General features: G+C 36.1%; 1 protein-coding gene across 1 annotated transcript in view; it reads left to right on the plus strand.

The window, feature by feature from the left end:
* npr1b (natriuretic peptide receptor 1b) overlaps positions 1-16,800 on the plus strand; it is a 52,693-nt gene that overhangs the window by 34,034 nt on the left and 1,859 nt on the right. The window contains exons 11-26 of the mRNA XM_079627028.1: positions 4,412-4,506; positions 5,811-5,946; positions 6,026-6,110; positions 6,225-6,345; positions 6,508-6,582; positions 7,001-7,078; positions 7,597-7,701; positions 8,396-8,467; positions 9,319-9,478; positions 9,642-9,797; positions 13,840-14,008; positions 14,181-14,327; positions 14,433-14,556; positions 14,633-14,701; positions 16,071-16,245; positions 16,461-16,559. Coding sequence (XP_079483154.1) covers positions 4,412-4,506; positions 5,811-5,946; positions 6,026-6,110; positions 6,225-6,345; positions 6,508-6,582; positions 7,001-7,078; positions 7,597-7,701; positions 8,396-8,467; positions 9,319-9,478; positions 9,642-9,797; positions 13,840-14,008; positions 14,181-14,327; positions 14,433-14,556; positions 14,633-14,701; positions 16,071-16,245; positions 16,461-16,559 — 1,866 coding nt within the window. The remainder of the gene's footprint in view (positions 1-4,411; positions 4,507-5,810; positions 5,947-6,025; positions 6,111-6,224; positions 6,346-6,507; positions 6,583-7,000; positions 7,079-7,596; positions 7,702-8,395; positions 8,468-9,318; positions 9,479-9,641; positions 9,798-13,839; positions 14,009-14,180; positions 14,328-14,432; positions 14,557-14,632; positions 14,702-16,070; positions 16,246-16,460; positions 16,560-16,800) is intronic.

A 16,800-nucleotide genomic window follows, 5' to 3' on the forward strand; every position in this document is an offset into this window, starting at 1 on the left:
GGTAAGGGGCGTGGCTTTTCCAATCACAACACACTGGAGGGGCTTCATAGAGACAGATACTAAAAAGAGCGTTACTGAATGACTGGGAAGAGAGGTGCTGCAACAATGTAAAATATGTGAAAAAACAATGTGTTTGACCATTCAAGCATGAAATCCTATTCGAGTTGACCACGAAAAACAAGGTCAAACAAGGTAATAGGTCCCCTTTAAAATATTTCTTAAACTTAAAACTAAAGATAATATTCTCATTCACGCTGTAATAGCAAAACATCACTCACAGATGAGCTATTTAGGATGTACAGAATGTGTGACATTCATATGTATTACAAAGACTAATTTGGCTGCTGATTGCAATTAGATCTCTGTAAAAATAAAGACGCTCATTTAGACATCTTTAACAGCATCCACCCCCCTAAAATTGAAATTAAGTTGGATCCAGCTAGTACAGTTATTCTGTTAAAGGACTGCACTACAAATTTGAGCATGCAAGGGTTTTACAGCAGTATAAAGTCGCTGAATAGACAGGAAGCACAGAATGTTCTACATGCTTGTATGCCTTTTATATGACATTTGAAAGGGGAAGTTGATACTCTTGATTTATAAAATCATTCATCTTTATTGTAAAGATAATGAAATCTTTTCAGATATATTGATTGAGTGCAGTTCTGTGCAGTTCTGCAGTTCAGGCTCAGAAAGGGACAACTGCCCATTGCCCATCATTTCATGCGCCTTTGTTAGTTTCGTAGAACTAATCTATTCATGTTTTGCTATTTGTTGTTATTATTTGTAATCTGTGATATTAATGTATAGATATTAATGTATAGATTAATGCATAAATTATCCTTGTGTTGTTGAGGTATAGGCTACCATAATTTTAATTTTGTGATATTAGATAAATCTGTAGTTGATGTGAAATACTTCACTTTAACATGCAGTTTTTTTTATGACCTGTACTATGAATAGAGAGAATTTGTTCTTTTAAAAATGTATGTATTACCACAAGAACATTTCTAATTTCCATTTTGTAATTCAAAATATTTACATATCACATATATATTATTTCATTAGCCTAAATGTTGTTAAAAATATGTTTTTATTTAATTTGTAGTAATAACTATGGAAGCTTGTTTCCGCCACTGAATAAAACATTTAAAAAAATAATTGCGACTTTTTATCTCACAACTGCGAGTTTACATCTCGCAATTCTGACTTTATTTAAAATAATGCGTAAAATAAAGTCGTAAAATTGCGAGATATAAACATGGAATTCTGAGAAAAAAAGTCTGAATTTTAAGTATATTTCTCGCAATTGCGAGTTTATATCTCATAATTATGACTTTATAATTGCAATTGCGACTTTATTTCTATGTTTATGAGATGTAAACTCACAACTGTGAGAGAAAAAAGTAAAAAAGATAAAAAGTTAATTTTTTTTTCAGTCTGGCGGAAACAAGCTTCCATAAATAACCAAAAATTGTACAGCTATAAAACGGCTCCAAATCAACTATAGTCATAAGCTGAAAAATTATATCACACACTTTTGATTCTTCCAGTTCTGTCACAAATCATTCTCACAATTTAGACTAAACTTATCTATATTATCGAACAAAGCAATGGCAAAACAAATGTCAACATCATAGGAAATATGAAAGATGTTTTTTCCCTTTGACTTTATTCAGCATCAATCTGTCATTTACATTGTCATGCTGGCATGATGTCGTCATCAAGTAGTTTCCTGTACTTCCTGCTGATTAAGTCATTACATAAATTACCTGTCTTCAATTCAGATGACTCCGACTATCATTATACGTCCACACATTGCACTCATAAGTTTATTTTTTTTGACACACACACACACACACACACACACACACACACACACACACACACACACACACACACACACACACACACACACACACACACACACACACACACACACACACACACACACACACACACACACTCACTCTCTCTCTTCTCTCTCTCTCTCTCTCTCTCTCTCTCTCTCTCTCTCTCTCTCTCTCTCTCTCTCTCTCTCTCTCTCTCTCTCTCTCTCTCTCTCTCTCTCTCAGTGTTTAGAGATATTTCCTTTTGCTCCCTTAGAAATATGTGGCAAAACATTCCCCACAATCTGAATACTTGCACAAGCAGTCACTGTTCACTGTCTGTGAGCATCCATTCCTTTTAAAGCTCATGTAGGGCTATTAAAGCTATTCTTATCATCAACCGATGTGAGGACATCTCTCTCTCTCTCTCTCCTCTCCCTCTCGCCAATGGCTTTGACATTTCCAGTCTGATAACGCTTAAGCTTTTCATATCAGTCTAAATGTCACTGTGTATTTCCTCCGAGCTGGACTCGGCATCTATCTGTAGCCCATTTAAAGAGGTGAGTGGCCTCCACAGGAAATTACAGCCCGCACCTGACCCTCATCGGAGGATGGGACCATCGGGCATAACCGGAAGCTTTTCAAGAGACTCAATTACATTTAATTGAACACTCACATGCACACACAGTGTGTATGGATTGATTTACTATGTGTGATTATAATCATTATGATTACTCATAACGTGGTTGATATTCATTGTTAATGTGTTCGGATAATTATAGTTCCCTTAAAGGCGCAGTAAGCGATTTCTGAGAAATACTGTTGAAAGTGGATTGGACCAAGCACCACAACACAGCAGTAGGGGCCATATACACTCATGAGGGAGGAGAAGAGAGATTGACTAAAAGGGAGATTTGTAGAAAGACTGTAGAAAGAGAGATGGCTGAGAGACAGGGGCGGCGCTAGGGCTGGGATGTTTTTAGGAATGTTTTTAGTAAAGGCCCGAATATTTTGTTACCTTGTCTTTCTCATAGAGCAAAACAATTAATCACAAAAACAAATGTGAATAAGATTATATGCTGCCGCGATTACCTAATCATGAAAAGTGCATATTACAGTTTTATTTATTTTTTTCTCTTTTGCATTAAAGGTACTTGCAATGTGCTTTTGCAGCGTTGAGTATTGTAGCCAATCACAGACATGTCTGTTGAACACATCGGCCAATCAGAGGCGTTTAAATGAGTCGCTGTACTGAAGATGTGTTTTGCGCAAGATCACCGATTTCTACACTTTTCGCAAACCTGTCATTATTTTGGCCAATAAACTTAAGATGCAAATAAGAAATTCACGGCAATCTATTTGATATTCTTGATGCTGCTCTGATACACTCCATTACGCTCCGCTCTGTTTGTTGTTATGATGACTAAAAGTTCAGCGGTCTAGCTCATCAATGTCAAAATGATTAAAGAAGGCCGGGCTTACCAGTTCACAGAAGGATGTTAACAGTGAACTGGTAAAATGTAAGTAGATAAACATTTAATATCTGACAACTGTTTTACAAGAGAAATGTTCAACTATCGACAGTATCCGGTGATGCAAATTACTCAACTTTTTTTTAAATAAAATTTTGCCTTTTTGAATTGAAAATATGCTATAATTTCCTTGATTCATGTAGAGAGAATGTATGCATACTTAAAAATAAAATATTATTGGCAAATGCTTTAAATTATTTCACTAATACAATAAGCCTTTATTTTTCTTTATTCCCTTAAATCGCTTTTATAATTAATGAATTCCTTTTAATAAAAATACCCAATTTTAGTCCGAATATCCGCTGACCTTAGAACCGCCCCTCCTGAGAGACATTACAAAAGAGAAAAGGTCAGAGGAATATCACTGGAAAAAGAAGGGTTATGATCAGGCAAGAGCTTTAGGACATTAGGACACATTATTATTATAAAAGCTTTTCAGTGCTGGTGAGACTTAAGCGGGAAGGCGTGAAAACAGACGGCAAGGTTGCTTCGCTTTATTTTTGCAAATATCAACCGTGTTTAATAGAGATCACTTGTTACACCTTTAAAGGGATATAGTCCACCCAAACATGAAAAGATATTTTGAAGAAAGGGTGGACTATCCCTTTAAAGTTTGGACTTTATTGTATGTTTAACTGATGTCTCTGTGGAGTTTATATGTATCAGTTAAATAGATCAGTTAAAGGTGTGTTTTTATTGGAAAATAGTGGTATCATGGTTATAATAGGCACTTATAATGGAGTAAATTTCCAAAGAATTTAATTGCTGAAATGTTAAGCTTGTGTTTTCGTTTTGTTAAAGCAATTACATGAACTCGTCCAAAGAGATGTAGATAATTTGAGGGGATAATTTTGTTTAGATTGACATTTTACTGCTGGGAGTACTGCTGAACTTTAAATTCAGCTGCAAATGATGGCCAGGCAGGTCATGAACCTTGAGTTGGTCGAGGTTTACACTTCACTTTGTCAAAGCTAATGTTTCTTTAGTGTTCTGATGTCAATTTGTTGCAGTCGGCTCTATAACACACACTCTGTCTCTTGGTTTTCCCAGGTGTCACTGGTCTGGTACAGATTGATGAGAATGGAGACAGAGAGACTGATTTCGCCCTGTGGGACATGACTGACACGAACAGTGGCAACTTTCAGGTTAGTGATAATCTCATACTCACTTTGTCTCACAGCTTTCTCATTTGTCGGTTTCTTTTTGATATTATCAACTTTTAGTTTGGGAATTTGTCATTTTTTTAAAAGGCACGCATGGTAAATTCATAATATGTATTAATTCATGTGCCACATTAGTTTGAATAGCAATGATGATTCTGTTAGTAATAGATGGATGAAATGCAATCACATTTTTCTTACAGCAGAAATGTGTGTGTGTGCCATTTAAACAGTTTTGCCTTTGTTACAGGCTAATGAATTAGAATATAACACCTGAATATCAAAAAACAAGGGGCAATTGGTGGCATAAATTTAAAACCAGAGGACAAACACACACACACCCTCCATTCTGAAAGACACTTGATTGGTAATTGGGAGGCCAGGCTGTAGGGAGGTTAATTATAGGATACATATTCAGTCAGGGGAATGTTTTTTGTTCGTGTGAACGTGTACCGGATAGATGCTGAATAGATATTAAAGATCTCAGCTGCTCTCTGAATATAAATGTAGTAATGTTTCATTTTTAACATTTTGCTATCTGTGAGAGCTATAGAATTCACATGACTAGTGCAGTTTTTGTTATCCTGTGTTGACATCAAGGGGTCAAAGTTCAGTTAGCTTTGGCTAAAAGATGCCATAACTAAACTGTCTGGACAAAAAAAAAGCATCTTTCTGATATTCTGATGGGATAATTTGTGCAAGATTTGTTTTTTAAATACATTATACAATACTAGTGCCCATTGCGGGCTCTTAGAAGTGTGAAATATATTTTCTTTAAATAATATTTGATCAAAAATACAGTAATATATTGAAATGTTATTACGAGTTTAAAAAATATCTATTTTAATATATTTTAAAATGTATTCCCACGATGGCAAAGCTGAATTTTTAGCAGTCAATACTCCACTCTTCAGTCACATTATCCTTCAGAAATCATTCAAATATGAAGATTTGTTGCTCAAGAAAAAACTTGTATTATTATTACTGTCTAAAACAGTTGTGCTCCTTCATATTTTTGCGTGAAACCATATGAATTTGTTTCAGCATTCTTTGATGAATAGAAAGTTCAAAAGGACATAATTAATTTTAAATAAAAATATTTTGTAACATTATAAATGTCTTTGATTTCTCCTTGACCAATTTAATGTATCCTTGCTGAATGTACACCCCCCCCCCCCCCCCCATTTCTCCCATTTTAGATTTTGACTTTATTAAATTATATGAATAGAATTATGTATCTCCATTATGACCGTTTGTTCTCTTATTGATCACTTCATGTTGTGCTGCAGATTGTGGCAGTGTATAACGGCACTCAGAAGCAGATGAAGATTCTTCCTGGGATGGCCATCCAGTGGCCAGGTGGTGACATTCCCTTGGACGTTCCTTACTGCGGCTTTAAGAACGACAACCCTGACTGTCATGAACGTAGGTATCTTACACTATTTCTGCAGTCCAACTGCTTACCCACCTCACAATCTCTGTAACTTTCCCTCTTTCCTTTCAGGAACAATCGGAATGCACCAGATGATTTCCATTGTTATTTTCCTCATCCTTGTCATCATCTTCACTGTGACTGTGTTTATATACAGGTGAGAGAGCAAGCAAGATTATTTTGATACCTGACACCTAATCAATCATTTCTAAATGCGATTCTGTTCTACAAATATGGGTATGTCTTAAATACCTACTGAATGTACACACAGAAAGCTGAAGCTGGAGAAGGAGTTGGTTGCTCAGTTATGGAGGATCTCTTGGGAGGACATTCAGATGAGTAATCTGGAAAAGGCCCTGAGAAGCACCGGAAGCAAACTCACACTCTCTCTAGTAAAACACAGAATACAGTACATACTACATACTAGTGCACACTCATATTTTTCAAATGTCTTTTCCAGCTTTCTGGTTTTCCATTTTAATATTAATTTAATTTGATCATTTATTATAACTACTATCATTATTATATCCCTTGTTCTCTCTCATTCTTTACAGAGAGGTTCAAACTATGGATCACTGCTGACAGCTGACGGTAATTTCCAGATGTTTGCTAAGACTGGCTACTTTAAGGTATCTTTCTGACAACCGCTGTTTAAATGTTTACATGGTAACCCTTCACAATAAGGTTCAATTTGGTAATTTTCTATTATGAACTAAAAATGATCAACATTATTCACAGCATTTATTAAAAAAAATATTGGTCATGGATCATTTAGATATATTTAGTCATTGCCAGTTTATTTGTTCATCATATGTTTAATAATGTTAATTTATACAAGTTGAAATGTTAAAAATGTATGAGTAGTAATTTACATAAACCTACGTTAAATAATTTAATAGTATATTTAATTGTCAGTTCATAATAACTAATGCATTAACTATTTATAATTAAACATTTTACCATTTAAATGTTTGTTAGAACCTCAAAATGTACACATGCTACCCACTGCAAACATAACACGTGTATGTGCACTTATTTTTTCCCTAGGGAAACATTGTAGCCATTAAATACATCAACAGAAAGCGCATCGAGTTAACGAGGAAAGTGTTGTTTGAACTGAAGCATGTAAGTGTTTTTTGCTCTAAAAGATAGTTATTTTGCTAATCTGATTATAATCATTACAAATACAATACCATTCAAAGTTTTGGGGTCAGTTTGATTTTTTTTAAGTTTGATTAAAGTTTGATTAATATTTCTATTTAGTAAGGATGCATTAAATTTATCGAATTGATTGTATAAATCAAAAGATTTACATTTCTAATAAATGTTGTGCTTTAAACTTTCTATTCATCAAAGAATCCTGAAAAAAATTATCAGTTTCCATAAAAACTTTAAGCAGCACAACCGTTGTCAACATTGATAATAATAAGAAATGGCTCTTGAGCAACGAATCATCACATTGGAATGATTTCTGAAGGATCATGTGACACTGAAAACTGGAGTAATGGAGTAATCTTATGGACCTTAGAAATTTCAAATGGTACTGTAGGTTCACAAAATACCAACAAGTGGAGTGTTTTGTTTATAAATGTTTGTAAAGATATACTGTGAATTGTGAACAATAGTGCATGTTTGTTGTCCAGATGAGAGATGTGCAGAATGAGCATTTGACTCGTTTTATTGGCGCCTGCATCGACCCGCCCAATATCTGCATCGTCACAGAATACTGCCCTCGGGGCAGCCTGCAGGTACTGACACGCAGGATTCTGTCATTGTAGGGACTTCTCATTAACTTACTGTGCTAATGCTGTTTTATATCCTCTAACCCTAAACTCAACCTTTACAGAAACAATTCTGCATTTTTGTTTTAATTATAATTCCTTGTGTGAGCCATTGGCTTATCAATTTAGATTATTTCAGATCTTTTTGATGACATGCAGACAGAGCCACACTCATACATCAATATGAAAATATGCATGTACACACACTGTTTCTAGTGGCTGTAGAAGATCTCAGGTTGGCAGGTTATGAAGGAAATAATGTTTAAATGTCCCAAATGTGGAATTGCCAGCCTAAAGCTGTGGTCACATTAGTGAAAATTCACAATCAAAAAAGGTCCATTGTCTATATCAATGGTGTGGCGATATGTTTGGACACTCTAAACAAATAACTTAATTATGTTCTAAATATCGAACCAAATAACATTTGCAAACATGTCAGATACTTTTTGAAAGAATAATGTATTAGTTGGTTTAATTATGCTTGTTTTGTCTTATTTCAAATAATTTTAGTCATTTTGAGGCCCCCTTTTGTTCCCTACTGGTCCCCGGCCCCCAGTTAAGAACCACTGCATTATTAAGTTTGCCTCAAGTCCAAATACTTTTTGGGCCGTATATGTATGCAATATGTACTTGCCTCAGTTTTTTCTGCATCTACGCACAGGACATTTTGGAGAACGAAAGCATCACACTTGACTGGATGTTCAAATATTCTCTAGTCAGTGACATAGTAAAGGTAGAGACCCTTTTCTGTACTTAAAGTGAAATTTACCTTAAAAGGTTAGTTTAACCCAAAATGAAAAAATTGTCATCAATTACTCATCCTCATGTTGTTCCAAAGCCATAAGACTTTTGTTCATCTTCGAAACAAATGAAGATATTTTGATGAAATCTGAGAGCTTTCTGCCCCTCCATTGACAGTCCACGCAACTACCACCTTGTAGCTTCAAAAAGTTCATAAAGAGATTGTAAAACTAATCCAAATGAAATGAGTGGTTTAGTCCAAAGTTTCTAAAGAGATTTGATCACTTTATATGATGAACAGATAGTTTTTTTGTTTTTTTTTCACTTACAAACATTGATCAGCGAACATAAACAGAAGCTCAACAGCACTTGCTTGACGCACAACAGCAAACCTCTTGCGGAAGCTCAAACGTTCACACGAGAATGAACCTCATTGGTTCCCGCATGTCAAGCAAGCATGCTTGATCTACCGTTCATCATAACTGATGTTTGTGTTGATAAATGTTTATATGTGAATAAAAGCCCAAATTCAATCTGTTCATCATATAAAGCAATGAAGTCTCTTCAGAAAATTCTGACTAAATTCATACAGATTAGTTTTACGATATATTCACTTTTTGAAGCGTCAAAGTGGTAGTTGCGTGGAAAATGTGTTTCGAAGATGAACGAAAGTCTTACGGGTTTGGAACGACATGTAAATGACAGAATTTAAAAAAATTTGGGAACTATCCCTTTAAGTGTTCATGCATTTATTTTTCATGATAACTTTCCATTTTCTCTCATTTTACTCCGTTTCTGCCCTCTTGCTTTCTTTCATGCTATCCAATCTTCCTCTCCCCTCAGGGCATGGCTTTCCTCCATAACAGTGTGATTGTATCCCATGGCAACCTGAAGTCATCCAACTGTGTGGTTGACAATCGTTTTGTGCTAAAGATCACTGACTATGGGCTGTCCAGCATCAGGACAGAGTCAGACACGGAGGATGCCCACTCTTATTATGCACGTCAGTCATGTGACCTTTCTTCTTTGTCAATTCATGTGCCAAATTTACTCGCATGCCTACATTTTCAACGACACGCATGCATGCAAACTTCAGTCACGGTCTCTGTTGTTCACTGTCAGTCCCCTGTCTGTGTGTGTGTGCATTTGCATATGCCTGTGTGTAGGTAAGCTGTGGACGGCTCCAGAGCTGTTGAGATTGGAGTGCTTTCCTCCAGGAGGCACGCAAAAGGCCGACATCTACAGTTTTGGCATCATACTTCAGGAAGTGGCTCTGCGCAGAGGAGTCTTTTACCTGGAGGGTGACTTGCTAAGCCCCAAAGGTCAGAGATCAAATCTTGCCAATACACGTGTCATAAATTACACAATAGCCTAAGTCTACCTGTCTCTATCCTGTTTTTGATATTAAATCCTAAACCTTAAACATTTATGCACTATCATTTTGTTTCAAACCTTTATGACTTTCAGTGGAGCAAAAAAGGAGAAATTTTTTACAATAATAAAAAAAAATGTTACCCATAAAATGAAAGTCAGTGTTGTTTTCCTCACAGAAGATAGTCATACAGGTCTGGAACAATTCTTTCAAGCTTCATATAGGATGTAATCATAAAAGCATCATAAACGCAATCCATTTGACTCATCCATATGACTATATTCCAAGTCCTCTGGTCATTTTTATTCTTCCCTCCTGTAAACTGTTAACCAGATCATTAAGTCAGTACACCAGATCAGACCGATTCATGAATGAATTTTTGTGAACTGGATGAAGCGATTCATTGAAACATCTGATTTAAAAGAACATTTTGTTAAAGCTGCAGTCCGTCGTTTTTCCTCTTTGTCGCCATCTCTGTTAGAAATCTGCAATTGCAGTTATTCGCGGAATTATTAACTGTGCGTGGGTAGTAAATCGGCATGAAACAGCGCGGATGAACACAATTGAGGCTGCCGCGTCGCTGTGGATACTGTAACGTTACTGTCATCAGCAATCTCAGAGTATACTTTTTGAAAGTGTCAACATTAGAATTTTCATCGGAAAATGTCATCTGAACAAGTAAGTAACATTCACTTTTGTTCTGACCAAATTCGGGGGGTGGGGGAAGCATTGCAGGAGCTATATCATGCTGATTAAATCTAACGATTGCTTATATCACGTCAAAACGTGAAAAATATATTTTTTCTGTAGCCACTCTGAAGTCCGAAGTCTTTGGGTTTTACAACTGGTGAATCTCCAGTTGTCACTGGTGATTGTCGCTTTAAACTTTCGGGATCCGCCATACCAAGTGCTAAGCTAAATCTCCACCTCCATCATCCACACACGCTAGCCGGGGACTCCTTCTCTATGTGTACAGAAGTGACGTAATGACGCAAAGACATGCTCGAAATTCCCGCGGAAATCCACCAGTACCACTGGAATTAAAATCATTATTACAAGCTTACCGTTTTGAATCGAGGTAAGGCAAGCAGATCGTTTTGAACACTGGCTGGTTGCGTTTTTTTTCAAAAATGTCTTTTTTGATATTTTTAAACCCAAAAAAGTGCCGGACTGCAGCTTTAATGAATCAGGTATTAGTACTTATCTCATGAACATGCCAAGGAGATCTAGAGCAAATGTCATTTTTTTTAAAGCATTTTTTTTGCCTAGATTTATAGTAGAGGAGTCAACACTATTTGCCGAAAGTCAGAGCCAGTTGCAGATAATGGCCAGTCAGAGTTGACTGATTTGACAGAAAATGAGTGCACCCACTTTTGGTTTTAGCATTTAGACTATGATTCCATCCAGGTGGAGGATTTTAAACATGTTTGATATTTGAGCCAATTTTAGAACAGATTGTTTTCATTTGCCATGTGTATCCTAGCAACAAGATGCCTGTTTGTTGAGTTTGGAAAAGCTTTAAAGTAGTGTGTGATCCTCAGTCGTTTATATGATGCCCAGTTTTGCCCAGTCTGCAAGTGTATGATGTCTAGCATTATCATTTTTGTTTAGAGTTTAATTTATGTAGCCTTCACATTCAGTTTGTTTCATCCGTTTCTCACACAAAGCTATCACATGGCTTCAGAACATCTGAAATATTGCTCACAAGTCCAACTGGACTGATGATTTTGTAGTACTTTCATGTTCTTTTTGAAGCTTGAAAGCCTTGGTTCCCATTCAATTGCCAATGGTCAAAGTCTGGTTTTATGTCTTCTCCATTTAATTAATAAATTCATGTCATTCATTTTATTCCTTTAATATCATTCATTTTGATTCTCCGTGAGATTTGGGGTCTGAAATACTTCGGGGATGAGAACAATTTGAGGAGGATTGAAAACTTGGCTTTCTAAAACGCTTCAAAATATTGATGCACGGCTCTGCACTCGCGCAAATTACTCTCGAGAGCCTTCACAGTGGCAGGAATGAAAGACGCTAATGAACCAGGTTCTTCAGAGAGGTCAACAAATACACAACCAGACACCATTCACAATTGTGCTCTCACACACACATGCATATTCTCACATTCTCTCTTTACTACAGACAAATCAAAGATGATCCTTTACACAGAGTATGTATGCATAATAACACCCTCACAAGCTCTTAATTTGGCAGTCCACTACCCCTCTCAGTCCGCCGTCAGTGAGTTTGTCTGAAGAGGAAGACACTTGACATTATCTTGTCATTTCGCCAAAATACTCTCACAAATTGCATCCCCTATATATGGTTCTCTTTTTTCAGCAGAGAAACAACCCTTAGGTGGTGAAGAGCTCTCTCATTCATTCGTTCATAGAAGTCAATCATAGTGTCAGACTTTTGCATTTGTATGATTTTACAGAGTTGCTAACTGCTAAAAATCACAACATACTAAAATGTTGCTATAGTAACGTTCCAAATCGTCTCCATTGCATCTATAATTTCAATACAGACTGAATGAAAGAAAAGCTGTATAAATCACTGTCTTTTTATATCACTTTCAGAGACAATAAAAGGTTTGTTTGTTCTTCGTCACACAAACACATGCACACATATCCATCCACACTTGTCTCTTTCACTCTCTTTCCCTCTCTGATCTAATTTATGGATTTAATCATCTGATTCAGAATACAGCCCAAAAAGCGATGGGTCGGAATGTGTGTATATGTGTGTTTTTATGTGAAGAACAGACTTCTGGTACACATACAAACACAGATAATGTGCTGTCAGCATATCTGGAGCTCGTGATCTCAGCACTATAATCAGAACTGACATAGAAGAAGAGATCATATCAATCTTCACCGGGCGGCACACATGCACTTGGGCACCTTGGTAATGAGATTACTGTTGGCAAAGATTATGGTTGTAGACTGGTGAATCAATCAACCTGGCACCACCAGCACACATAAATACAAAACACAAAGAAATTGTGCAGCAGTAAAGATGACCTGAGCTCTGAAGAGCTGTTTCTTATCAGGACAGATTGTCTGTGAAAAGCCTCTCAGACGGAGCTGAGAAATGGTGTTTTTACTAGAGTGCTACAACCCACAGCCGTTTCTGCCAGGCTTTCAGAGCTGTAAGAGCCTGATGAATGGAGCTGAGAGAGATCAGGCAGAGGATGGAAAACGGAGATAAAACATTGTGGGAGTTTGTGGGAATAAGACATACGGAAAATGCCCTGATGCAACAGATAATAGAGAGAAAAGGAAGGAAGGCGCATTGACAGGCAAAATGTCTAATACTGATACTGTTGAAGTTAAAGGAACAGTTAACCCCTCCCAAAAAACACAATTATTTTATGTATGCCTTATTGAAGTCACAACTTAATGGAAGATGTGACCAATCTTTTCTTCCATGTTTTTGAAGGACAAACAAGTGAAACAGATTATCAAAAATATAAAACACAGTTGTTGATTGGATGGAGGCAGACCTGAATGCGAAATATCACATTTTAATAAAAAATTACAAGGTCAATTTTTTTTTTTTTTTTTTGATTGCATGGTTCAATCGTTCACAATAAGATTAATCAAAAAATAAACAGGGTGAATTTCCAAATTTAAAATCAGGACTAATAACCAAAAAAATGGCCTGATATTAAAATTCTGTTTTATTTTGTCTTAATTAATTGAAAAGAAAACACTAAAAACTCAAATCAGTTGTTTTAATTGATACAAGTGAATTTAGGCATCACAAAATTATAATGTACAGTATGAAAAATGAATATTCATTTTGATAATTGCTAAAGATAATATTTACTGGGTTAAATTATTAGTGTTTTTAAAGATTAAAATATAAATGTAAAAATATGATTTTGAGGGTGAGTAAATGATTACTGTATAATTTTTTGTGGGGGTTTCTGTGCTCAAACATTCCCCTCTCTCTATTGTTCTTGCTCTCCCGCTTTCTTTGGTCGTGTATAGAGATTGTGGACCGTCTAGCTCTGGGTGAATGGCCGTACCTACGGCCATCAGTGAACCCTCAGGCCCACAGTGAAGAGCTGGGTCAGCTGATGCAGCGCTGTTGGGCTGAAGAACCATCAGACAGACCAGAGTTCAACCATATTAGTGTGTTACTCCGCAAACAGAATAGGTCTGTCCCTTTTACCCTCTAGTTATTACCATCTATACTGCCTCACTTGTTTACTTACCATATTTCTGTAACATTTCGTTGTGAACAATTTTATAAAATGCACCTTATTGCGCACTTATTATTATTATGAACATTCACCCGATTCTTTCTCTGTCTCGATTCTCTTCCTCAGGGAGCACAGAAGTAATATCTTGGATAATCTTTTGTCTCGAATGGAGCAGTATGCTAATAATCTGGAGGAGCTGGTAGAGGAGAGGACTCAAGCCTACCTGGAGGAGAAACGCAAAGCAGAAGCTTTACTGTACCAAATCCTCCCTCAGTCAGTTCACTTGACATACTGCACAAATAATAAATCAACTATAAATTAATCCTATACACACTTTGGTTAACTCTCATAGGACTTGATTTCTGTTGTGTGTTGTAGTTCAGTGGCAGACCAGCTGAAGAAGGGTGAGACAGTGCAGGCTGAAGCTTTTGACTCTGTCACCATTTACTTTAGTGATATTGTGGGTTTCACGGCCCTGTCAGCAGAGAGCACACCTTTGCAGGTATCTTACACTAAAACAATCCTGTTTTTTTAAAATATCTGACCCTAAAGATTTTAATTGTGTTTCTCTCTCATAGATCGTCACCCTCCTCAATGACCTTTACACCTGCTTTGATGCCATTATAGACAATTTTGATGTTTACAAGGTATCACCACCTCATACCTGATCATATTTGCCCTAGACTGCATATGTGCCCTAGACAAAAGATCTGTATCTTTTGTCAACAAATAATGTCTTTACTTTATTTATTAATTCCTCATTTTCATCTTCTTCTTGCATTTAACAATTTTATCTTTCCAAACTTAATAACAAAATAAAAACATAAAATCATAAAAAATTAAATGTTTGTTGATTGTTTATTACTTTTTTTGGCAACTAAATGAGTAAATAAATAATCAAGTAAATAAGTCATCTTTTAATGGCCATTTTCTTGAAGTGACATTTTGTTCATATGGCAAATTTGTAGTTCTGTTTTATAACAGATCCCCAATTTTACCCTTTGCTTCTTAAATATATATATATATGGTCATTTTAAAAGGGTTTTATTTCATTCGTTTTGTATTAAATTCTTATGAGACATTTTTTTCCTTAAAAAAGGAGACAATACTTAATTAGCATATTTGAAATAAATATTGAATGCATCCTAATAGAACATTTATGTATTTTCATATTGCAAAGTTTGTCATTAAAATAAATAAAAAATATAGCCTGTGGACTTTAGTCAGGGTACACTGTCGGTCAAATTTTGCTTGTTTGGTTTTTGCTGTTTTTTTTTTAAAGAAGTCTCTTATGCTCACCAATGCTGCAATTATTTGAATAACAACACTATAATTTATTGAACACACTATACTTCTATCCCAAACAGCCTCATTTTCATTCCTGTCAAAAATAAAATATGGTGCTACTCTTAGTAAGGTCTATTCACCTGTACATTCATTGAATTAAACAAGAAACACCCCTAATTTTAACAGTGAATTTTTATTAAGGTTTTTTTTTAAACATAAAAATCGAACCCCCGGTTTCACAGACAAGGCTTAAAGGACCAGACAGTTTTTGGTTCCCATTGACTTCCATAGTATATATTTTTTCCTACTATGGAAGTCAATGGGAACCAAAAACTGTCTGGTTACTAACATTCTTCTAAATACCTTCCTTAGTGTTCAGCAGAGGAAAGAAATTCATACAGGTTTAAAACAACTTAGGGTGAGTATATGATGACAGAATTTTTACTTTAAAAGTGAACTAATCCTTTAAGCATATAGTCCCAGACGAAAATGCATGTTTTAACTGAAAGCAATTTGCACTGGCGCATCTTAAAATATGTCAGTGCCATAATTCTGTCTCAAGATGCACACCAGTAATGTGTTTTTCTAAGGCACGTTTATTAAAGCCTAACCCTGGCTTAATCTAAACCTTGTCTGTAAAACCGGGCCTGCTATGTGTATTAGTCTTGTGTTTTGTGCTGATGTGGATCTCAGTCTGCTGTGGTGGTTTTGTTTCTAATTGTTCCTTAGGTGGAGACAATAGGAGATGCCTACATGGTGGTTTCAGGATTGCCAGTACGGAACGGGAAACTGCACGGTCATGAGATCGCACGCATGTCGCTTGCTCTGCTGGAGACTGTTAAAACATTTAAGATTCGCCACCGACCTGATGAGCAGCTCAAACTACGAATCGGCCTTCACAGTGGTTAGAATGAACGCATCACTATCAATTAGGTTGAACTAGTCTTTAACATACTGTTGGACTATTTAAATTAGCTGAAAACTGACTGGGATTCTTCTGGTGTAATAAGTTTTGTTAACATATAATCACTATCTATTACAGACATATTTCTCAAACTCGAACTTTTACATTAGCATGCATAGTTTTGAACAGCATTTCCATGTGTATGTGTGTTTCAGGTCCTGTCTGTGCAGGAGTAGTTGGGCTGAAGATGCCTCGGTACTGTCTCTTTGGAGACACAGTAAACACATCCTCTCGCATGGAGTCAAATGGAGAACGTAAGGACTTACTGTTCCCAATCCCAACAAATAGCAACTTGTGCATATAACCATAGCAAGAGTTCAGGTCAGTTAGGTTAGGGTTAGTGGTTTGAGCCATGACTTTATACTAAGGGTATGAGACAAGAACTTAAGAAATACTGAGTGTGTTTAATTTCTATAATAGATTTGAGGTATAGAATTATAGAAATATCCAATCAAACGTTTCCATCTGTTCAATTAATTTCTGCAGACCACACTG

Source organism: Phoxinus phoxinus (assembly GCF_949152265.1).
Source record: "Phoxinus phoxinus genome assembly, chromosome: 10".
Taxonomy (NCBI): Eukaryota; Metazoa; Chordata; class Actinopteri; order Cypriniformes; family Leuciscidae; genus Phoxinus; species Phoxinus phoxinus.